Source organism: Centroberyx affinis, unplaced genomic scaffold (assembly GCF_046629955.1).
Source record: "Centroberyx affinis isolate AG114_WGS23_722 - 3 ecotype Tasmania unplaced genomic scaffold, CSIRO-AGI_Caff_v1 ptg000395l_1, whole genome shotgun sequence".
NCBI lineage: Eukaryota > Metazoa > Chordata > Actinopteri > Beryciformes > Berycidae > Centroberyx > Centroberyx affinis.
The window spans coordinates 153,755-179,365 of NW_027279063.1; the positions used below are offsets into that span (position 1 = coordinate 153,755).

The 25,611-nt window shown below is 45.9% G+C and overlaps 1 protein-coding gene across 5 annotated transcripts in view; it reads right to left on the reverse strand.

The window, feature by feature from the left end:
- Positions 1-5,415: 5,415 nt before the first annotated feature.
- Positions 5,416-25,611, reverse strand: part of cep112 (centrosomal protein 112) — a 116,507-nt gene continuing 96,311 nt past the window's right edge. For 4 of the 5 annotated variants that reach the window (XM_071516228.1, XM_071516231.1, XM_071516229.1 and 1 more), the window contains 4 exons: positions 14,320-14,409; positions 8,219-8,320; positions 6,337-6,401; positions 5,416-5,726 (listed from right to left, as the gene is read on the reverse strand). In XM_071516228.1, coding sequence (XP_071372329.1) covers positions 5,723-5,726; positions 6,337-6,401; positions 8,219-8,320; positions 14,320-14,409 — 261 coding nt within the window. In that variant the 3' untranslated portion in view covers positions 5,416-5,722. The remainder of the gene's footprint in view (positions 5,727-6,336; positions 6,402-8,218; positions 8,321-14,319; positions 14,410-25,611) is intronic. The other variant, XM_071516232.1, reaches the window with a different exon arrangement.

Here is a 25,611-nt window from a genome sequence, read left to right on the forward strand (position 1 = left end):
GACCTCTGACAGTAAACACACCGGGGTGAAACTGTCTCCATGGCGACAGTGTGGACCCCCTGCCAGTGCTTGGGGCCAGTTGGACCCTCATGTCCTGCTCAGTCACCCCCCCTATGGTTCTTTGATATGGGAGGGCCCCCTAGGTAGGATCCTGTCCCAGTTGGCCCTCAGAAGCTGACCCCTAGACTGAGACCAGGGGTGTCCTCGGCTCCTGGCCCTATAAAAAGACCCTTTAAGGGAGTGTGTGTGTGTGTGTGTGTGTGTGGGGGGGGGGGTTATGGGGTGTAACTGTCTCTCTGTTTGGGAAGATGTTATTACAGGGACAGGTCAAATTCAGCCTGACTACAAAGAGCACTATAAATAAAGACGGGTGGACGTAAATCAGTTGCGGGCTCAATCAATTCTTTAATGTACTGAGTACTTCTTTCCATTACAACATGTACAGTGCATGCAACTTAATGTCCTATGTCATCTATTACTTATGCTGTTTACCAACGTCATATTTAATTAAAAAAAAAAAGCACCTACTATCCAACAACACAAGAGGTCTACAAAGGTTTTTACAACTGGGGTATATGGCCTCCTGAGCAGCCATGGCCTGTCGTAACTGTGCTACTGGCCACCTCAGTTGCAGTCATAAACACTCAGAGAGAGTGTGTGTGTGTGTGTGTAAGTGTGCGCGTCTACCAGTCCTGTCCTCTCTGCGCTGTAGCTCTGTGATCAGTAACTGCTCTCAATTACCGTATTGTGTGCTGCTCCTTTCAGCTTGGGGTTAAACTCTTTGCAGACCCCTTTGAAGTACTCATCCCTTTATCTCAAGCCAGAGCCAAGAATTTGGGGGAGGACAATGGAAAATGAAACCAAGAGGGAAGCTTATGGCAATTATCAACCAGGGCCGCAAGGAGGGAAGTGTGAATGTCCGCTCACAGAGAGAGAGACAGAGAGAGAGAGAGAGAGAGAGAGGGGGACAGAGAGAGAGCGAGCAGATAAAGAGAGCAGGAGCTAGCCAATATAGGACAGGGGGTTACTGTTTCAAGTTTGTTTGGTGTGTACACACCCCAGGCAACAACCGACTGCCGAGAGAGGAAATGGAGGCTACCTCTTCAAAGTAGGTGACAACAGGGGGACAATGGCCTCTGAAGGGAGCAAGGAGCTGATGAGAGGAGTTTAGGGGGGTGGGGGGTGGGGGTGGGGGGGTCAGTGGACAACACAAGCGGGGGACCAGAAAGCGACAGAAGAGGAGGGGAGGAGAGGAGAACGGAGGGAGAAGTGCTGTTGTCAGCAGAATCAGATGGCACGCAGAGAGCTGGAGAAGATACAATTAAAGTGTGGAGTTAAGACAGGCTTTGAAGTTGGACATGGTGCATAATACCCTTAAAAGTTAAGGAAGGGCAACAATTCGCCAGCTTGTTATGGGGCTGTTTTGAAAGAGGGAAGGAGGAGGAGGAGGATGAGAAAAAAGGCAGATGAGAAGAAGAGCGTGTGAGCTGAGGAGGGGGGGGGGTTGTTTTTAAAAGGGTTCAGCTTGAGGAAAATGAGGTTGGATTTCAAGCGCCGATTGGCCTCAGAAGGATGGGTTTTGCACAACAGCAAATGTAAAGTGGGAGTGCAAGCGGCCACCTGTGCATTTTGACGACGGGGGGATGAGTGTGTGAAAGATGGAGGGAGAGAAAGAAATGAGAGGAAGATGTGTCAGAGAGAGAGAGGAGTAGGGCGAGACAGGTGAGAGAGATAGAAAACGCTACGAAGAAAGAATGAGACGTAGGGAAGAGGTGGGGAATTGGCAGCGCAGGAAGGCAGAGAAGAAAGAGAAAGAGGCAGAAAGCAGGAGGGGGGGGGTTGTTGAAGGTTATTTATTGGTCTTTTTTCCCTCATTTTAATCCCATTTTGCGCTTGACTTTTAAGTCTACCAATGTATAGAAACAATGTCGGATGCACTGTCTAATCCCGTTTGGGCCATGAAGCTCACTCCACTCTGACAGTAATGACTTTCATTTCCTCCACCGCTCGCACTGAGGCACCATGCAGACACTTCACAGGCTGGACGCCGCTGTTCCGCCATGCTTGACGGGACATCGGCCCACTCTGAATCGGTCTTAACCCGAACCCTGGGCTCCCTCACCCAGCCTTTAATCCGTCACTTTAACCCCATTCCTAACCTTAACTGGCAAAACGTGACTCTCTGTCCTCTTCGCTGGCTTGTTAGCAAAGGGTTTCCAGACTAGTAAGGTGATTAACTGGCTCATCCATTCTAAAGACGTCAGATATTCGCTCACTCCATGCTTCCTGCCCCCCCTCCCACATTAGGAGGGTGTGAAGTATCAACAGGGTGAGCACCATGGTGACAGAGACCTGCTCTGAACTGGATCAGCCCATAGTGATGACAGCAGAGAGTGAGAGAGAGAGAGAGAGGCTGCAGATCTGTCTCTTATCAACTATCTCTGACAGCTCAAACACCGTCTCCCCTGACAAGAATATTTTGAGTTCCCATAATGTTTTATCACATTCAGATATAGTCTACTTACACAATAACCCTTCTGGTGCAAGCGTTTGTGCATGCATATGTGTGTAAGAGGGAGAGAGAGTCGGAAAGATAAAAAAGAAAGTGAGAGACAGACAGAGAGAGATATAGATACCCAGACACAGAGACACAGAGGGCAAAGCAAGACACAGACAAACCTCCCACACTGTCTTGACTGCATGGAGGTCCCACATGGACTCCTGTCCCTCCGCTCAACCCACACTATCAGCCCAGACAGAAAATCCATGCCACAATCACACAAATAAACACAACCCACTGATCCCGCTTCACTCGCGCTGCATAGCCGCTAACCCACTTGTTCTCAAAATCACAGTTCCATATCCTTTTCATAGCTGCTGCTGCATTTGAGTGACAGGCCGGGAAAAAAAGAAAGAAAAAAAGAAAAATCATCGCCATAAATACCGTATCAACAAAGAGACAATGGTACAAGCGAGGAGAGAGACAAAGGCAGAGGAGGGAGAAAACATGATGGAAGACAGAATAAATAGAGGAGTAAGTGAGATGTGTTGAGGGTGTTGTGTGTGAGAAGCGTTGGCGATAAACAGGTTTATTTATGCAGGCGGCGTACAGCAGCCAAACACAGGCCTCCTAGGGTCTGACTCAGAATACAGCGCTATAAAAAGCTCCAGTGACACACCGAGCTCGCACACACACACACACACACACACAATGACTATGTCAATCACACACTGACGTACAGTCAATCCCAGAGGCTTGTCATGTGATATACATCTGCATACACACACAAGTGCTCAGGCTGAGGCATGCGCACACACACACACTCACACACACACATAGACGCTCCCCCTGCAAACAGATGTGTGCAAGTCACAGAAGAGACAGGGAAAAGAGACACTGGGTGACCTTATATCAACCTGATCCACGTTAGAAGTAAAAAAAAAAAACAGCTCCACATTCCAAAACGCTGCTGGTTGTTTGGATTAATGTCCCCAGATAACCTCACATCTCCTATCCTACATAATTCAAACACACACAAAAAAAAAATGGGTTTGCGGTTCTTTTGTGAATTTACGATAACTTACAGAAAATTTACATTTGCAAATGACAATACTTTGCGTTTACCAGTTAGCATAATATCTAAACCAGTTGGTCTACATCAATGTTATGCAACAGGGTTTTTATTGAGTAATGGTTTTGAATGGGATTTGATGTTCTCTTCGGTATGTAATGAAACATTAACACTTCTAGCTGAAGCAAACACATGAAAATCACCCAAATTTCACACAAACCTGCGTTACGTATTAGAACCGCTGGTGCAAAGTGAGGTTCCCCTGGGTGAGGTTCCCCTGGGTGAGGTTCCCCTTGGATACCTGCCGTTCAGTGGAGGCAGACATCGGAGCAGTGGAAGCCCGGGGAGCTCCCTGTTTGCCCTTCACTGTTGTCAAAGGACAGCCCCTCTGTCTGATGTGGAGATAATGGAGAGGAAGCGAGGCCTTTGATCCCTAATGGGGCCATGTCGGCTGTTTGGAAATGACATTCATGGCCTGTATTTACACAAACACAATTATGGAGGCTATTTTGGTGGTAGACACAATCAATTAGACAGTAAAACTACTTCGGGGTCATTTTTTTAGAGTAATAATGCAGATTAAAGGAGAGGTTATGGCTGGAGCCCGTGGATGTAAATGAATGAAACACAGGCTTGCTCTAGATGGACAGTATGCATTGACCTTTAGCTCTAATAGTGGCTCCATGGACAGTAAACCCTGCTGACACACACAAGAATAAGCACACATACAGCACATGCACACACATTGTCTCACACACACTTCCTTACAAGTATGTAAGTGTACAAATGCATGTGCACGCACACACACACACACACCTAGGATGCCATGTTGCAATAGTTACGAGTCCTCTGTGCACTCCCTCCAGAAACAACAGAGTCTACAAAGGCTTTGTGCTGAAAGACTAAATTCCTGTTTCTCAGATGTCAGTCTGACAGTCCTCTCTCCTTTCTTCTCTTTTTTTTTGTTTCTTCTCTCACTCTCTCTGCCTGGGCAGCAGAATCAGCACATCAAATAAATACAGCGAGGGGTGTAGAGTTTCGTTTGGAGACAGCAGAACAGGTCACGGACAATGGGAACACGTGGAAGTGTGCGAACTGCATGCGTAAAAAGAAAGCAATTCCAATGCAAATAAGTGTGAGGCCCCTTTGAAATCAAATCTGCCTTTTTTTTAACATTACGCCTCCAAACTGTTTTCCAGGAAAAAATAGGATTCCCTTGAAACGATCAGTATTCAAGCCCATGCATTCCTCACCTACCAGAGACGCAGAATACCAACGGAGGGGGAATCGTTATGAAGCCCATCCTTGGTCCACCAAATGTTATTATCGTCATAAAACCTCCGCACTCTGGAGACATCGGAGGAGACTTGGAGACATGGCGGCCATTTGGTGGACTCAAATGTCTGGGTCATTCAGCTTGGGTTTGAGTGGAGCCATTGGTAAAACACAAAGTGGTGGCAGAGGCAGAAACACTGGGCCCAAGGACTGTAGCGTTTGGCCCAAGGTTCAAACAATCTGCTCCCAGAGCTCTTTATCTGAAACAACCACAAACCCCCAACTACTCTTTACAGTTCAAATAGGGGCTTGAACGGAAAGGCTATGCTAAATAGTGATGGGAGAAATGGGGATTCAAGGTCTTTGACTTTGGTGTAAAGTTACAGAGCTAATCTTGCCTAACATGCATGTTGTGGTCATATGAAAACAAGGGCAACAGCATGACTTCCTTTAATTGACGGATTAATTAGCAGGTATTTGAAGAAGATGAAAAACATGCCCAGAGAACACAAAAAACAAGCATGACAAAGAAAAACGATGCAAAAAGACTTTTATTAAAAATGGTGTACTTTGGTGTGGACTTGATTTCAAATGACTCACATATCAAATGGAACAACTGAAACAAAACCACAGTTTTGAACATAAAAAAATGATTCATTTTCCAACAGGACAATACAAACTAAAATAAGAATATGAATAAATAGTGTTCACATTGATAAAACCATGACAGACGACGGTACATAAAACTAAAAATGATCGATCCAATGGCACATTAGGTGTGTAAAATACGCGGTAACAGTCAACAACGCTCACATCTGATTGGACGTCTTATCCTTCATGTCCCAGTGTAGGGTCCGGCTGTAGTCCTCCCATGGTTACCTGTACAGATGGAGTTGGGGTATCCAGGTGTGAAAACAACACTAGACCCAACATAATACCTGTGCACTGATTCTAAAGAATGCAATCATAAACATAAATTCATACATACTCTCTCTGTTCTTTATGCGATCTCCATTAGAGTCACAACATCTCAGTCACTTTATGTTGTGAGGTGGAGTGTATAGAGTGAATATGATGTATGTGACTGACAGCCAATGAGAGATGTTTGCCAAGATGGGAGCGGCAACATCATTTGACTAGGCGTCTTATCACTGCACATGTATAGATGCTTTCCATAAAGAAATACATGGCTCTGACAGCGTGATGGATGGGAGGCAAATCAAAGGCTTTGGCACTGGGAGCCATTATAGTCAAATAAGGGCATTTAAATGGATCTTCATCTAATGTATCTGCTATATTAATAGTGCACAACGCTAAAAGTATATTCCAAGCCTATATGTATGTGTTTTAGGTCTTCATAGATGGCCTTCATACAGAGAACACAGCCATACACTCACTCTTTGAAGCATGCTGATATGGCATTCAGACATGCACACACATACACACACAGAGTATATGCACACATACACACAAACACAATCATACTAACCTCCTGCTGCGACAAGCATCCAGGTCCTCCTGTAGCAAAGAGGCTCTCTTCTGGAGGAAGTTAACCTGCAGCACAGACACACATTGTAAACATTAGGGCGGCAAAATCTTCAAGGTTTTACTCATTCTGATCACTTGTGTTGAAGTGGGGACCAGTGCGTCAGGATACAGAAACCGGAGGTGGAGGTGGTATGAGGGCTTAGGGCAGTTGAGGTTTTGGGTGGAGGGGGTTAGCCAAGTAGGGGAATGTGGAAGAAAGGCTTGGTTGTTGAGTCCGGGGGTCAGGACAGCAGGGGTTGGGGGGTCAGGAGATTAGGGCAGGGGGGTTAGGGCACATGGGGACAGAGGGGAGATTATGAGCCAGAGGTTAGGGCACTTGCAAGAGGAGGCCACACTTAGACCATTCTTTTGTTTGGCTACAAGGTATAAGTTTATTTATGAAGTGTCATTGGCTGGAGTGAAAATAAACCCCATCTACATTTACACGGCATCTAGAGCCTGGCAGAATAATCACGGCTCCAAAAGAATCTGCATTGTTCTGGGACTACCGTACTGGAGCCGAGGGTACATTCCTTTCTGTGGGGGAAACCTCAGGAAAGTTCTAGCGTTTCATTTGGCGCTTCGCAGCGGCGCAGTATATGCAAAACCCCACCGAAATGTGGTCGGATGCCTCCAGAGAGACGAAAACTCTCCCCACCTTTTTTTTCTCTATGTAAAAATAATGCACTGTAATGTGCAAAACCCGAGACATCGTCGATGAGAAGGGAGACCGTTCTGGTCACGAATTACATCGTATAAACATATCCGATCACAGGGCTGTGGTCTGTGCACTGAAAAGGGATCTCGGTACAGCTATTCGAAGCAGGCGGGGGTTTGTGATGAGCCCCCCTCTGCAAAAAGTTGTTGTATTGCAGGCCCCTCTCTTCGTTACGGAGAAGCCTCTTTTGTTTATGTTGTAAATGCTGAGGAACTGAAAGCCCTTTGCCGCAATTCTGTGTCGGAAAGGGCCCAGTGAAACTAATAAGAGACGGGGTTCTGAGAAGCACCATAGCTGTATTAATGTGGTTGCGGAGGGGATGATTGTGTGATCTGATGGGGGGAGAGAGAGAGAGAGAGAGAGAGAGAGAGAGAGAGAGAGAGAGAGAGAGAGAGAAAGGAGGGGGCTTCAAAGAGGAGTGGCGGGGTCCGAAATGAAAGCCATGTCTATGATTGAGCGCTACCCCATCACCACCCCCAACCCCTCCGTGGTCTAGTCCAAACAAATCCAACAAACAACTGTGACACGCATGTTCATCCAGAGCGCACAGGTCCAGTTTCTGACGGTTTGGATCAATGTGTAGCGGAGGAAGGCAGAGAGACGAGAGGAGACGATATCAGCTTTAAAAGACTTTGAAGATTCAGAATGCCAAAATTGCAATGGACCGTTTTCCTCCAAGTGGTCATCGACCATTACTTTGACAATCTTTTCTACTGTCCAATATAATCATCCCTGGCCTTAATTGATCCCCAAAAGAGAAATTCTCTTTTTGTGTCTGTCATGTGGGGCTTGAACCCGGGCGATCCGGCTGAAGGATGGTCTTTATTCCAAATTATTTTTATGGAATCAGTTTTATTGGCCAAGTAAGTTTCCACACACAAGAAATGTAAAATGTAAAAGAAAAGTACAGTACTGCATTAAAAAATATGGCATAAGTAATATGATATGGATTTATTAAATAAAATGTTTTCATAGGTCAAAAGCTGTAATTGACCCCAAGACAATGCGAGCCACCAGGAAACCTTTTAACAGTCTTGTAACTAAAGTCCAAACAGAGTGAAAATGTACGGGTGTTTGTTCTAGTCCTGCCAGCATCTGTTCTGTATCTGGCACATGCGGCCCTCACCTGAGCTTTGAGAGAGGTGATGGTGTCCTCCAGCTCCTGTCTGAGTTCTGCCGGCATCAAGCCTTTGATCTTCTCCTCGTACTCCTGACGCACCGCAGTCACCTGGGAGGAGGGGGGACCGAACCAGACAGCTTAGATCACTGAGCAGAGGTCAACGCTGGCTTCACACACAAAAATGAATTAAACTAGATTACACATTAATTACTTACACATGTGTGCCTGCATGCATGCGCGCACACACACACACACTAACACACACACACAAGCTCTGGCCTTGCATCTTCAAATTGGTGATGCGCTTGTTCTCTCTCTCTCTCTCTGTATTTACATCATTTGTTGCTCTGTAAAGCACTTTGTCACAAACAAATTTTGTTAAAAGTGGTTTACAAATCAACTTTACTTGACTTTGATATGAATAAATAAATAAATTATTCAGAGGAGAAACACTGGACTGATTATTAAGTAAACACATTACAATAATCAACTTAATTCACAGTTAACTGACATTTTTGCAGTAATTAGTCCAGTGCATAATGCTGATATCATCGTTGATAAAGTACTTCTTCCACCCATGTGCACACACGCTCGCATGCCTGCACTTCCAGACACGGAGACCGAGTGAACCGCTCACTTGGAAGTGGCACACACAGACAGTGGGTATCCCCTCTTTATTCATGGCTCAGAGTATTCCCTCTCTCTTCACAGCTCCTTCACATCTCCACAGGGGGTCCCATGGACCGGCACGGATCGCTCCTCACAACACCCCCTACTGGCCGCTCAAAACTACAGCCACATCTGACACAATGCATTTATGGGCTTGACACAGCTGGGTTTGGAGAGGACTATGGTGGAGGGCAGAACACATCAAACACAGCAGCCCAATAGCTAGCTAGCTAGCTAGCTCCACTGGGGAGGACTGGAGGAAGTCTGTCTGGGGCTAAATTACACTCTACTAAACCAGAGTCTGATTACAGAAGTTGAAAAGGGTTTGGTTAGCGCAACCCCCCTTTTACCCACAAACACACATGGATGTAGACACACACACACACACACATACACATATACAAACATGCACACACACACATGAATGCACACATGCGCACAAACAGAACATTTACAGTATTGTAAATGCGTTTACAGCATTTTGAAAAGAATTGCTGGACCAACTAATTTAGTTTTGGGTGAATAGTTTAGCAGCTTGAGGAATCAACGGGTGCTGTGGAAAGTCAGGAGCAACAATTTTCACCCACATAGTTCAAGGTGTAACCAGGGGAGAGTCTGAGCATTTCAACCCAAGATAATGTCTTTGACAGAGCCCATGTCCAACTAACATTAAGAAAACCCCCGCGCTCCCTGCCTCCATTCCTCTCATCAGTCCATTCTTTCAAGTGAAGAGAATGCGAATGAGGTGAGGGGGAGGGAAAAAAGATTGGTTTTCCTAAAATAATTTTCCTGTTGTGGATTTAACTGATTGTTCTGGCTTTGGCTAATTAATCTTCCTGGGCACAATGAAAGGGATTGGGAAGCACTTCAAAGCAACCCCCAGTATAAATGATCCCAACATGAAGCGGCTCACTTTGTCTCGGCACAGTGTGTAGTAGATTAGTCCACCACAACTTTGCCAATTTTTCAGGCTCCCTCCGCCCTATTCATTTTAAAGTGTTGGGCCAATAATGTCAGGGCGAAAGTCCATCAGTTTACAGAAATGTGTCTTTCTCTGCCGCCGTGAGAATGGAGTCAAGGGTAATTTGAGGGTGACCTTTTCAAACAAGTGGCAGAAAAAGAGGGTTTCAGAAGCTCTAATTTGAATGTCCAGGAGTTAAAAAATGAGCTGAAGCCATGGGAGTGCAGATTTTCAAAATGTCTATCTCTATCTATAGCAGCTTCAGTAGTCATAACAAAATGGCTGGCCAAGACAAAACACACTCCACTACCTCAGACCAAAGCAACAAACAATGGTTGAATAAACACAACCCTTACCAACCACTCTGAATATAAGTCTAGATTCTTCAAAAGCCAAGCTCCTTAGTTTTGCATTCTTGGTTCATGTATGGTGCAGTCACCGCAGCAATAAGAGATCTGCGCTCGCCTAAATTACAAGCTCCCTTGTGGCAATTCTGTCTCCATTTTCCATCCCATACATTAGAATGGGCAAGGCTAGAGTGTATCCACCAGACTGCACAGAGAGCAACAGGGAGGACTGGATACTGTACATACAGTTGTACGACTGATCAAACTAGACAAGCCATGGATGTTTGCTTAGTAACAACTAAAGAGTGGGGAATCTCCTGGGTGTGTGTGTGTGTGTGTTTGGGTGGAGCGCCCCTTCGCATCAAGAAAGGGGGCCCAAGCTACCAATAAGGTACGATGAGGTACAATAGAGCTGCGGCACCTGGCACCTATCCTAATGACTTCTGGTCGGCTGTGCTGGATCACTAGTCCGGGCTGAGGAGTGAGACAGACAGAACACCACAATATTAAAAATATCAGTGTTCAATATATTGAGAAGTTGCACTGCTTCGCCCTGGTTGTAGAGTTGAGTTAACCAGCTTTAGTTTTAAACTGTTGCTTAATTTTATTGGCATCATTATACTTTTGTATTTCTGCAATATTTCCTGAATTTCCCCCAGGGGATCAATAAATAAATTGTTTTTTATCCTAGTGAGATACACAGACTTGTAGGTGGATGATACAGATATCTGCTCTCACTATACAGTAGGATTGAGAGACAAAAGCTTTCGCAATCACATCTTTCCACAGTATGCCTCACTAAAGTTTGGTCCTGGTTTACTATGCAATGTGTGGGGGTGGAGGCAGCAGCCATTTTTTATAGCGACATCTCTGTTGTGGCGAAGTACGCTAGGCTAGCAGTGACACAAAAAATGCAGAGTAGGATAGGCAAAGTACCAATTCAACTTTCTGTCTTTGTTGTGTCTCTCAACAGTAATACGATTCAAAACAGGAACATCTCTCAAACTCCCGAAAGATGTCTGACTCGTTCCCTGAGAGACATTGTTCTTTCGGCTCTGCATCCTCTCGCCTGTTCTGAGGTCCCTCTCCTCATATCTCGAGTTTTCTTCACGCAAACACACATCTTACTCCTCCCTTTCAACATCTTTGTACAGCAAAGGCGTGTTTGTTTTTCTGACAGGTGGCAGGAGGTATGTGACGGCGTCTGAAGAAAGCCTCCTCACCATTAAGACAGATGTTGGGTGCGTTTGAACAATACTGCTGATCAAACCTCTCCATGAGGTTTTGGTCATTGACGGACTCCAGATGAGAGCGAGAAGGAAGGAAAACAGAGGGAGGGAGAAGAGAGGAAAGAAGTGTGCCACAATTTTCCAAAGCAGTGAAAAGGACTTTGACTTTCTGGAGAAAAATCAGGTTTCATCTCCACCCTTCTTTTTAAAATGAGATTTTGTTTGTTCCTGATGAAGCGCAGTTCTCCAGTTTTGAAGACTGAGAGAAGCAGCAGTCGTTTTCCCCTCCCAGTCATCTTAAAATGACAACATTTCATCTATATATAGTCTTTAGATTGTGGTTTTGACTTCCCCTTGCGTTTGGTACTGTCACATGGCGTGGTTTTTGACAGCTGCCAGCAGAAAGGAACAAGCCCTCGACACTTTCAACGTTCAAATGAAGTTTGTCACATCGTTGGGAAGCTTGATGTATGCTAATGAAGCTGGGGTGTGTGTGTATGTGTGTGTGTGTGTGTGCGTGCATGCGTGGGATGGGTCGGGGGGTTGGGGGTTGTTAGCTAGCTGTTGGAAAGACATTTTTGATATACCCTCTTGTTCCAAAGTGACAAAAACCTTGTCAGGAACAAGGGGGTACATCAAAAACGACGCCACTCACAAAGTTTGCGGTTCCACATCCACTGAGTTGGCACTCAGAGAGTTCACCAAGGAGCGATTTGAATTCAAAAACGCTTTGCTGCGAGAGGGAAAAAAGATAAACCGCTTCACAGAAATGAAAAAAAAAAGGAAAAAGGCAGAGAACGATTAGAAGTGGCAACAGATCTTGGTAAAGTTCTTAGAACTATGAGATGGATTGGTAGCTGCTGATGTAATGTGCCTCAACAAAAACAGCACACGGGAAAACGACTGAGCCTACAGAACTTAAGTTCAACTCCTCTGCATTTCTGACTATGTCTACATCAATACTGGAAACAAGTACAGAATGGATTTATTTTTTATTTTACCAAGCTCCCAGGTTGCATGAGGATACATCTCTGAAACTTGTACAGTTCACAGTGCCCACTGTATCATTATGTATTTATACAAAGAGCTGTACTCTTCAACATTCTGCTCCTCTCTTCAAGGAGAATTGAACCACACAGTGAGGAATGAGCTGCTGATCCGCCATTTTAGAGTGGGGGAGCCTGCGAGGGCCCTGGAAGAGTAAGGCAGGCAACATCTGTGTGAAGTCTGGGCAGAAAGGCTGTTTTAGCGTGTGAGGGATCGGATTACAAAGACACGTCTTGGCAGATAAACTAGGGCAATATCACTGTGAGCAGGCTGAGAGAGGAGGCCCTCAGGTTTTATTACCGCACACATACAAAAAAACAAAAACAAAAACACACGCACCGGCACATACACAACAATGCAGATGTGCACAAATGCAAACAGTCACACACACACACAAACAAATAAACATAGAGAGGCTGTTTTCCTATTCACACCATACATACACCACGCACGCACACATACACTTACACACCTGACCTTAGGTGAGAGCAAGGCTGAGGTGGGAGTAAATATATGATTCAGACTCAGCCTCTCTCTCCTCATACCAGGAGCAGTACTGTCACTGTATGGCACAAGACAAGGCTGCCCATACACACCTACACACACTGGTGCACACACATGCAAACACGCATACACACACACAGTAAGCACAGGAACTGAACTAAATGACAGCTCTAAAGAAACTTCCAAAGAGATTTCAGTTCATTTCTCATTTACACTCATTGCATTTGCAGCACACACAGGTCCCACATGTGCAGTTTTAGTCAAGTCAAGGGAACTTCTCACCAATAAATCATGTTGTACCCATCTTCCATGATGGATCACATATACCGAATAACTACAGAAAAAAAACAGTAACTCAAACCCTTGTCCAGACAATATGACCTGTCCTTATAGCAGGCTAAGGACCAAAGTTCAGGGGTCACTCCTTCCTAAGTCATAGGAAACGACATGCAGCGCCTCTGGGACTGGGTCAGTGACCGACGGCTCCTAAAAACCACTGACCCCTTGCTGCAGATTTATGACGGCCAGACAGTGAGGTGTGTGACGAGTGTGTGAAGTGTGTACAGGGGTCAGTGGGCGGATCAGAGGGGACAGAACAGAATGAATGGCTTCGGTGTACATACCAGGGTACAAAGAACAGCCTCCTGTGTGTGTGTGTGTGTGTGTGTGTGTGTGTGTGTGTGTGTGTGTGTGTGTAGTCATTAGTCCTTTCTTCTCTGTGTGTGTCAAGGTCAAAGCGCAGCCTGATTACAGGGCATTCTGGAGTGCTATGGGGACTCTGTGTGTGTGTGTTTGCGCACAGAGGTTTCCCTCTGAACCCAGGCGGTGGTGGCATGCCTGGCCCTAGGCACTGGCCCTTGAAGCCGGATCTCAAGGAATTTGGGAAATGTGCGAGGGGGCATATCTTTGACTCTGAACTAGAGAATGAGAGGTGGGAGAGAGATGAGGGGGGGAGTCCTGCTTTTTTTTTTGTCTTTTGCGGCCCCCTGGAGGGGGTAGTAAGGATGGCGACTGAGGCGTGAGGGGTTAGGGACAACAGGTGATGGGTGGCGGGGGTGGATTAGGGGTGGAAGAGGCCCAAGAAAGGAGGGCGTGTTGCACAGGAAAATGAAGTCAAATAGAGGGGATGAGATGGCAAGAAGAGAAAGGAAATGTAGCGGGAAGACTGAGTTTGATAGAGGTAGCGATGCATTTCGTGGGTAGAAAAAAAAGAAGTTAAAGTTGGGGAGCGAGAGATGATGATGATGATAATGGGGAGGAGTGAATGAGCGTGAGTGAGAGACAGCTTGATTTAAGGCATTATAGGAGAGAGGAAGAGATAGAGAGAGAGAGAGGGAGAGATTGCACTACCTGTTCCTCAGTCTCCAGCTCTTTGCTCAGCAGCTTCTTCTCTGAGCAGTGCAGCTGCCTCTGTAGACGTTCCACCTTCTCCTGCAGAGCCTGGGGGGAGGGAGAGACAGTTAGTGTTCTTGGCTGATTGACGGAGGAAGAAAAGCAACTACAAATCAGTGTGGTGTGATGTGCATCCGACAGAGAGCGATACACACCGATACAGTTACATCTGAGCGGGCGAGAGACAAAGAATATGACCGAATGCGAGTAGGAGACTGACTGCTTGTTTAAAAGAGGGCGACAGAGAAAGACAGAAGGAAAGATGGATGGAAACAATGAGAGAATATCCAAGAGGTAGACGGAGGGGAGCACAGAGGAAAAGCAGGGAGAGATGCAGCCTGCGATTAGCCCTTGTGTGTTAAAAGGCTAATAATAAAGTCATGACAGTAATTACTGGGAAGCTGGCCTCATTAAGCCCAAACTAATTTCCAGACAAGGACACATAGAAAGAGAGACTCACTCACTCAGGGAATTAGCAAACTGTCTAGGCTTTTGGGAAGTCGCACTCCTTTGACTTTCCGCTGAAAAACATTTAGGGGTCATTATTTATTTGGTGGCAATAAGAGAGATACATTACCTACACATCATTAAGTGGATAAAAACACTTCTAACATGTATTCCACTACTGGAGTTGATCTAATTTCCCCCCAGGGCGCCAATGAAGAATGTAATCTATGTTGCTTTCTGAGATTCGGGCAAGAGAGAGAGAGAGATAGATCACTTTGAAGGGAAAGAGAGAATGTGTGTGTGTGTGTATGTGTGTGTGTGTGTAAGTGTGTAAGGAGAGGGTAAAAAGAGGGCTGTTTTTTTCTTTCTGCCTGTAAGTGATAGCAGTGGAAAAAAAGGCGCAGTTCCTTCATGCGACGCAGAACCAGATGTTTTGAGCACACATGTGGACACTTCGTCTTCGATTAGTCTGCACAAAAAGCAGAGTGAGTGGTACGCACACACACACACACACACACACACATCCACACACAGCTTTACACAGCTGTCAAGCGCGGACATACCTTTAAACTTTACATCCACACACACACATATGCTCACAGCCTCCAACAACAGTTTGTGGGGCGCTGGCTAGCATCAGTATCGTCAGCGGAGTTGAGTGAGCAGGCCAGGTGTTGCCTCCTCGATTCTCAGGGCCGAGGGAAACACAGTCCAGGTGATAGGCATGACCGCCTGATCTACAACCCACTCCACTCACATAAATCACACACACACACAGTTAGGCGTCAGGGTCAGGTTCACCTTCTGGGCAGCAACACACTGAAAACTACTGATTATAAAGGAAGGAAGGGGCAATGGAGGAAAATCTGCTAGTGAGATTGCTACACAAATGATTGCCGAACAATTTTGCCTTCAAAATACATTTCCTTTTAATTACACAAAACACTGAGACATTCTACTGGATGGTTTAGCTTTCTCGTATGGTAGATCTTCCTTTTCAATCAATAGGACTGGGGTGTTTGAACCAAACCAGCTCCTACCTGCAGGAGCTTCTCACACTACAATGTGGACTCATACTCATACCTGAACTGTACCGATGCAGGTAAATCCTGTTCAACATGGTACCTCTTCCCAGTGCAGTTGCTGATTTAGGGCTATGGCAGATGGATTACTAGACCAACATACATTATTAGACCATCATGATACTGGGGTTCAGTTTCAGCTCTGCCGTGTGACAGGCAGCTGGTTTTAAGTTTGCTGATCCTATTAATCGGGGCGTTTCGTAGCCAGTCACGATCCCTTGCCATCACGGCCCACCTGTCCATCTAGCGCGCTTGTTTACAATTACAACCCCTTGTCTTCGATTTCAACATTTCATTTTGTTTAACGGTGAGTCAAGGACTCAACGACACCCAAAAGCATGTCTGGTGATGTTAGGGCGTTCTTTACAGGCGGTCATATTGCGTTGGCTGAGGCATATGAATGTGCAGAGAGGGGCACGCCCTCCAGCTGCTTACGCACAGGCAAGCATTACAGTCATATACGAGAGAGTGTGTCTGTGGGCGACACACCTACAGATGGATTATCTAGAACACAAGCAACTCTGACCCTTCCTTCGTAACCCCTCTGTGTTCTTCTGACCCCCCGGGGCAGGGCTGCTGACGAGGATGAGAGACCCAGGGAGCGAGATCCACCGACCGACCGACCGACCCCCCCCCCCCCCCCGAAACCCACTTCTGTTTCCCTGCACTATGACGCAGTGTTTCTAGAGGAGGTCTTCTGGGAAGTACAGCTGACTTAGTGGGCCCCGCTGGTGACGCGTTCTCCTCTTTCATGTGGGTTCTGTATCTGATGTGTTCGAAACAACGCAGAGGGTGGGAGTTCACCGCTTGTCATTTCGATAATAGAATCACACTGGATGATTCTTGTGGTGATAACAAGCGCTGTGTGAGTCAGAGGGGCCTTGAACGTATTAAGTTGCGATCGGTCTATCGGACATGATGGTCAGATGGTGGGCTGTGTTTAGGTATAGAGTAACAGACATCATGATGACACAGACGGCGGTGAGAGTTCTGATACTTTCCAAATTGAATAGAAATACTACTGAAACCAATAAAACAAAACACAGAATAAAAGCAGAGAAGTGGGCCCAAGTGTACTTTTGCTATGAGATGGTTGGCGCTCTTCCAGCACAGTGCTCCGACCTGTCCGATGCTGTCCGACCACCAGGGTCCGAGTCAGACTGGATTACCCCCCAATTCAGCACTGGCCTGGGGGCACGCATCTCCTGCTTTCCCCCTCCTGTCTCTCTCTCTCTCTGGGCTGGATGGATAGCAATAGGATCATGGGGGCTGATCCAGGGATTGGACTGATAAAGCCCATTGCCATTCCCCCCAAAAAAACATTCCCATCCTGGAGACTTCCTCACCAAAGAGGCCAAGGCCAAAACGCCCGGCCTGGGGATGATCCCAGATACACCTTGGAAACGCCTGGTGTTTGTCTCCCACTCCCACTCGTCACTCCCAGGTGCTGCAGCTGTGATCCACCACTTCTCCATCTCTGTCGGTCCATCTTTCATTCTCTCCGTCCCCCTTTCTCTCTCACTTTGCGTGTATGCACACACATGTAATGCAATCATTTCTATGGTAGCGAGTGTGTGAGGGTGTGTGAATGACTGTGTGTGGAGGATCCCTCTAAAGCGTCTCCAGATGCTCAGGGCGATATGGTCTTTATCAGCCATGCAGACTGGGATCAATGTGAACAGGCCAGGAAGAGGGGGAAAATCTGATTTCCTCAGGGACGAACGGAGGGAGGGGGGACGAACGGAGGGAGGGAGAGATGGAGGTAAAGAAGGAAAGAGAAGAAGGCGCTAGGAGGAGAAAACGGGGGAAAGAGGACACACAGCAACAAGCCAAGGAAGAGAGAGAAGAAGGCGAAGAGATGAAAAAAAGAGAAGAGAGGAGAAGAGAGAGGGCGGGAAAGCTGAGAACGAGAGAGCAGGAGGAGGAGGAGTAGGAAGCATGAAGAAGGAGAACGGGGCAGCGGTGTACCTTTGCACAGTCCCACAGTTCAGAGCTGGAAGGCCTCTCTCACCTCTCCATCAGCAATCTGCCTCTACCTTTCATACCAAACTCTGGCTCAAAGGATTAGCGAGGCACACGCGCACGCAAGCACCAACAAACACGCCGCTCAGAGCGATCCGTGCAGGTATAGGCATGCATTAATATTAACAGCAAAAGTTCTAAAAATGTGAGAGAGCTACACTAAATCACATCAGTGCGATTGCAACGCTGCACACGCGTGCGCACACACAAACACACACACACACACACACACACACACACACACACACACACACACACACTGAGACCTGAGTCATTTTTCCTGGGTGGTCCTCCTGCGCAGATAAGGCAAGCATGTTTCCCTCGGGTGAAGTAAAAGCAACAGAGGGCAGGAAAAAAAGCAAAGAAGAAAGAAGGGAGGGAATAGCGGGAGGAGGAAAAAAGGCCAGGGGCCCCTTTAAACTCAGTGTTTTGTTAGGAGTCGAGCTGCTCTTCATGTGCGGCGGGGCCTTCTATTTGCAGCGTGCCGTCAGAAGTTTCTCCCAAAGTCTGGATTAAAGAGATCCTCTAATGACACTGAGGCCGGACGACTTCAGACAGCAGCAAAAACCTCACACTGCACCGCCTCCAGCCAAGGACACACACACACACACACACACACACACACACACACACTGACAAGCAGAAAGGGTAGAGAGCTAAGGGTAGAGAGATATACACACAAGGGGCAAGAAAGCACACAGACATACATAGGCAAAAAATATGTGCACACAAATGCGTGCACAAACACACACACCAGTTTGAGTAGGACAAGGCAGTGTGTGTATGTATGTGTCTACTGATCCAACAGTAAATAATGAAGGAGGTGCTAACCTCAAGGAGAGATGGACGGCCAGAGAGATGAGCACAGACTCTCTTTTATCTGCACTTTTATCAAAGGAGTGGAAGAAAGGTAAAGAAGTGAGGGAAAGGGAGGAGGAGTAGGAGGAGAAGAAGAGGAGAGGTCTCCCTCCAGAGGTGTTAGAGAAGAGAAAATTTTGCTTTCACTTTGCTGTCTGTCTGTCTGCTTGTGTCTAGGAATGAAAAGATGTGCTTTAGCAAGTCGACCAGGACAGCCCCTCTGAAAGTTATCATTGATATTGGTATGAATTGACTTGCTTTCGGTTTCGGCTTTGATGCTTTTCAGCACTTTTCCCAGAGTTGATTTGAACTGAAGTGGGAAGATATTGTGATGGCGGCACTGCTGGAGCTCCCCAGAACACTGAATAGAATAGTTATCCAGACTATTGCAATATGCGTACAGGTTGGCAGAGTTATGAAGGCGCCTTTTTCCAGCACTGATGAAAATAGTGAGACAATTGCCACGGTAATGAAGACATGTTGCAACCGCGCTATGCCCACAGGGGGAACACACTGTTCTCTATCTTTCCGTCTCTCTGTCTCCTTCAGCTGCTGTGAGCCACAGTAGAAAGAGAATGGGAAACAACTCTGACATACGCACCATATGCCTGCTGTGTGTGTGAGTGTGTGTTTACAGCATAAATTCCTATGATATGCAGATTGTAGTATAACAACAACCAGTTTATCAAATAGTATATCATTTTTGATGTGAAGTTGGGCAAAATTGACAGACACTGTTACAGCCCAGTCTCTTGACAATATTGTCCTATAAAATGTGGACGTGCGATTCAAATCTGGGATGAATGTCTGGGTTTCTCATGAGAAAAAATTAATTGCAGTCATGTAAGTGGCTACAGAAAACACAAAACAGGCAACAGTATATACAGTATGTATATACAGTCCAAAGGATAAGTATTTTAAGTATTTTCTTTTATCCTGTTAACTGCTGAGCTACAGTATAACATGGATTTCACATCAAAGACATGAATGTTGCATTTAGCTATAAGTTGAACTATTCAAACTGGGAAGCACCTCTAAAAACGATTAGGCCTTCATGGTCTGCGTTTTACTCAGTGGTAGCGTTGCTTGTTGGCCTGTGGTTTAAATGAGTAATTTCCTTTTGGTGTCCATGAATGGTGTATGGTCTATATGAGCTGCTCTACTGTTCCCACGTAGCATCCTGGAATGTTATCTCTCTCCCACTTCCACCTCCTCTGATACGGGGATCAAACACTGCCGGGAATCTGCCCACGGCCGGAAAAGTCATCAATCAGCCAACACCAGGCACACATGTAGAGGTGCACGTATGGTGCGCGCGCACACACACACACACACACACACACACACACACACACACACACACACACACACACACACACAAACACACAAACAGACGTGCACATAGAGAAACACACACACGTATACGTGCACACAGACATATACACAGATACCATACATAACCACTTAAATTAAGGCGAGAGAGAGAGAGAGAGAGAGAGAGAGAGAGAGAGAGAGAGAGAGAGAGAGAGAGAGAGAGAGAGAGAGATCCTTGCCTTCACACATGCATCTCTCCAGAGAGTGTACAAGATAGAAAATTGAGGCCAAATTGGAAATTGGAGTGCAGCTCCCCCTGTAGAACTACTATCACCTCACTACTTTTAGGTTTTTGGGCTTTTAGGGCTGCATGCATAATTGTATATCACCCTTTTATTTTACACACTTAATATTTGTAGAATATCGGCAGTATTGAAGTGAAGACATTATGTTTTTTACTTCCAAATTGTTGAACTGGGCTCATGGTATTAACACAGTACGTGACAGCTGAACGTGAGATGAAAATGTGGAGTAGCTTTAAGCTCTAAATGGTTTCTGCTTGGTTGTATTAAAACATCAGAACAAAAAATGTACAGTGGTATCTGAAGGATGAAAATAATTATTATCCATCAGAAAGCCCCACCCATCAAAGAAACATGTATACCAAAAAAGATAAGTTGAAAAAACAAAACCCCGACATAAGGGTTTTAAATAAGAAATGAGAATAATCAAGCAAGAGTGCATGTACTCTCTCTCTCTCTCACACACACACACACACACACACACACACACAAAGAGAGAGAGGAAGAGAGCGAAAGGGAGAGAGCATCATAAACTTCAGAAAACAAATGTGCAGTTCAAGGTTGACACAAAGACCATGGGCATGCATGTGCTCAAGGACACACACACGCGCACACACACACACACACGCACACACACCCCATGATTTGAAGCAGCTCTTTGCCTCTGCAACAGAGGGTATCCAGCACACCTGTTCTTGATCCAGTGCTGCCATTCCTTCCCACAGGCAAAGTCATCCTTTCAACCCCCTCAGAAACTAATGCATATATAACTACAGAACTACAGACAAACCTGCAGCTGCTACACCTAGCCCCCTTGTGTGTGTGTGTGTGTGTGTGTGTGTGTGTGTGTGTGTGTGTGTACGCATGCCTATGTCTGCACAGGGGCTAGCGCCTTGTCCCTCGTTACTTGTATGCATGCATAAAAGCATAAAAGCAATGCGCCTTGATCACTTGAATCCATCTAAACTTGACAAAGAGCTGCACACCTCATATATTCCCTGTCATACTAAAACAAGAAGGAGACAATGGCTACTGTTGCATTATGTAATGCATCTGCTGTCACCTCACTGAGAGGACACTACAACAGGACCTTCTCCTTGACTGGCACTAGAAGTTACTGCTGCATGGGCCCGGATCAAAAGGTGTGTGTGTGTGTGTGTGTGTGTGTCTGTGTCTGTGTGGAAACACAGAGTGTGTGTGGGTGTGTGTTAGCGATGCCAGTGAATGTGAGTTTGTTGAGAGGGTTTGAGTGAGAGATATAGAGACAAGGGCACTAACTCAAAGCTATGTTTGTGTGTGAGTGAGAGAATGAGAGAGAAAGAAGCAGAGCAAAAGAGAGGGAGAGAGAGAGAGAGAGAGAGAGATAAAAAAGACTGAGTGAGGAGAAAGAGGGAGAGAGAGAGGGTGTAGGCCCATGTATGAGACAGGAACACCAACTTAAAGGTATGTGTGTGTGTGTGTGTGTGTGTGTGTGTGTGTGTGTGTGTGTGTGTGTGTGTGTGTGCGCGCGCGCGCGTGTGTGTGTGTGTATACGGCAGCATTCGGCAGGCAGAGAGACAGGAAGCACTGCTGTGGGGAGCAGGAACAGCGGTGCTGATCAAAGCCCAGGCGGGTGACACTATGGGCGGAGTGCCATTGTTTATTCACCAGCCACCTCTCCCTTTTGGCAGGGCGAGGTGAGCATGTGTGCTTGTGTATGTGTGTGTGGTGAGAGAGAGAGAAAGAGAGACACTGACAGAGAGAGTTTGAGACAGAAAGAGTTCGAAGAGACAGAGTTGGAAAGATAGAGAGAGCGAGAGAACGAGAGAAGGAGAGAGAGAAGGCCTGTGTGTGTGTGTGTGTGTGTGTGTGTGTGTGTCTTTGTACCTTTCACTTGGCAGGCTAATGTGGGCTTGAGTTCTGTCAGATTTGGCAGCTGCACATTTCTGACACACACTCACACACACTCGCGCACACATGCACACACAGAGACAAAAATATCGCCTGCACACATGGCCACACACAAACGCATGTCCCATCATGCACAGCGATAACCTTACTAATAACCTTGCATTTCAGCCCCCCCAAATCAATACACAAATGTAGACGCTTTCCCAAGCAACCACAAGGAAAGACATGACAACAGCAAGTGAATAATTCTCCATCCCAAACACTGGCTATGTCCCAATGTGCTGCAGTGGCTTCCTCTATATTGGTTCCCCTTACCTGATATGAATAGACTGGACAGATGAAAGCAAATACAACGCTTTCATCTTGCGTTCACCTTCCCCAGTCCTTTGACATGGGCCCGGTTCCAATATTTTGAGCTTGCCCACTCCCTCCTTGCCCACTATTATGAGATAATAGGTAACCTAAATATAACTGGATCAGGGACAGTGGCCCACTATCACCTAACTACGATTCAAATGTGAAAGATAATTGATAAGGAACAAAGGAAGGAAGGAGGGAGGACAAGAAGAATGGTGAGGCAGTTGGAAGGTGCAGAGTTGTTAGGAACATTCACAAAACGTCAGCAGTCTGTATCATCCAAATTATGGTGTGACATCTTCACTTTCTGTAACCCCCAATGCATGCAATGAATGCATGGATGAATGGACCGGTGCTAGAGCGGTTGCAGGTTCCAGTGTTAAGAAGTCATTTAGATACTGACCTCCTATATAGGAACTGCAGAGCAAACAGCTAACAAGCCAAAAGCAGCATTGGCTAGTTGGCAGTTACAGCTCAGTGGGTTGGCAACAGAGCTGAACAGCTAATGGGTATATAAAAAATATTTTGAAGATCAGTTTTAAAATATTTCCTTTGCAGAGGTTTCAAACAGTCGGGAAGCCACATGTGCAATAAGACATTTTTGCTCAGATGCAAAGCTCAATGTCAAACACAAATACTAAACCTGGGATCATGTCTTTATACTTTACCATCTCACTTTGAATGATCACTCTAGGGTTTCTGTGATTTGAGAGTATTGGTTTCTCACACGAGTGTTACAGCAGTGACAATGGCCCTTACTGACATGCTGCAGATGATAATCTGGTGGTTGGAGAAGGTCCAGAGATGCAAACCTCTCTGTCTAGTGAGAGGAGTAAGCATGAGAGGCCTAATCTCTCTACCCAGATTCCCACTGTTTTCTTTCTGCGTATTAAGTATGCATCAGAAAGCCAAAGCAGCACCCGGCGCACTCAGGTCTGCAACAGTTTGCATCACACACTTTGATGTTTGCTATTCAAACAGAGTGGGGCCAGCAATGCAAAACCAGGGTCCCTGTCCGAGACTACAAACACACAAACAAGCAAGCCAAGCAAGCAGGCACACACTCAAGCATATGGACACACACTTGCTCATATGCACACCACACAAATATAGTCCTCCACCTAAACCTCACGTGTATAAAAAAAAAAACAGATAATGAGCATACTTAACTGTACTACCGTTGTTCTAAAAATGGGTTTACAAGATACAAAGGTCTTTTCGGTTAACGCCCACATTTTAGAAGTCACAAGTACAGTAGAGCCACAGAGGGAGCTAAAATCAGGCTAAAAACGGCAGAACGGGGCTGGCGAGGAGAAAAGGGACATCTGATCCGGTGCAGCATGCATTCAGAACAACTGTTTTGGGATTATCCCAATTCAAATGCGCGGCTAACTTTGATGTTATTTTCTTCCCCTCCCATTGTCTGAAGCCCCTCGCTCTCTTCATAATCCCGGCCCTTTGAAGTGAGCAGCATGGAAACAATGTCAGCAGGCGACACACTCCCTCCGATGGCCCACTGACAGCTCTCCGCCATTCCTTTCTTTCTTTCATTCTTTTTTCTTTCTTCTCTCTCCCCCTTTCTTCCCCTTATCTCTCTGTTTGCTGTCTCAATCCTCACGCTTCCTCCATCCTCTCTGTGCCTCTCCCTCTCTTTCTTTCTCTCTTTCCCTTCAGTTGTTTGCCATCTCACCCTTCTCTTCTCTCTCCCTCTTCTTTCTGTTCACGTCAGCCCTTTGTTTCCCCTGCCTTATTTCTTTATCTTCTGTCTCTTTATTGGCTGTCTGACCAGTCTTTCCTTCCTCTCCTCTTGATTCTCTTCTCTCTTTCCCCTCGTGTCTGGCCTTTAATCAACAATTCACCCGTTAATTGGAGTCTCATTAGCGGGTGGTTAACACAGGGGGGATCATAATAATGAGGACACAGATAATGGAAACAGAAAGGCTTTATCTGCTCCCAACACAGATGCCACAGCCTTGGTCTACTAACACTGCCATACAATAGGAGAGAGAGCATGTGTGTGTTGCGTCATGGTACATTCAGATTAAGAGTGGCAAAGCTACAAAACGGGCAAGCGAAGGCATCTATAATGTCACCAAGTCTCACTTAAGGTGGTGCTTGAGCGCCCGTCAGTGTCGTCATGATTTTTTATTGTATGTGAAATAATGACAAGCATTTCGTGGACATTGTAATAAATGATGAATTCAATAACAAAGCATATGTAACAGAATCACAGAATATACAATACTGTGAAAAAGTCTTAGGCACCCTAGATTTTTTATATACATTTCTTAGAAGTCTTAGATGTTTATTTGTTTTCTGAATTAGTGTGTCAGTAGACTGCTGTTTATTGTAAATTTTTGATATTCAGAAACTTTTAATTTCATTAGTTTTGAAAGCATCTTCACCTTATGGATATCTTTGACATATGCCTAAGACTTTTGCACAGTACTGTATATCTCTGAGAATTAATTTCTCCTCCATTTGGACGGCAGTCAAAGGTTGTGGGTAGCTAGCTACTCCCTGGAACAGTTTTGGTGGATAAAGTTACATCACCCCTATTTGGGACAGAAGAACGCTGGTGGAGGATCTGGACTGGATGAGGTGGACGAATGAACCACCTTCAGCCCACGCTGTCAATCAATGACATGTTTGTATAGCAACAACAGAGACATTTCTGACATTCTAGGTGTGGAACTGGGCTGGGGCTTATTTGACCCAAAGCAAACTGACCTCCTGTGGAGAATACCCAGGACTGAGTGAAGGGGGCCTGGGATACCAGGGCCACGAAGGAGAGCAGCTCTGGAGGGAAGTTCATAAACCTGCCTCCCTACTGTATGTGCCAGCTGCAACCACAAACAGACAAGGTCATGTTTGGAAACAAGTCCTGATCCCAGACACAACAACTCTTTATTTAGAGAGACACACCCAATCAACTGCCACTGTGTCTCAGTCTGGCTGCTACGCCAGGAGGCAGATTG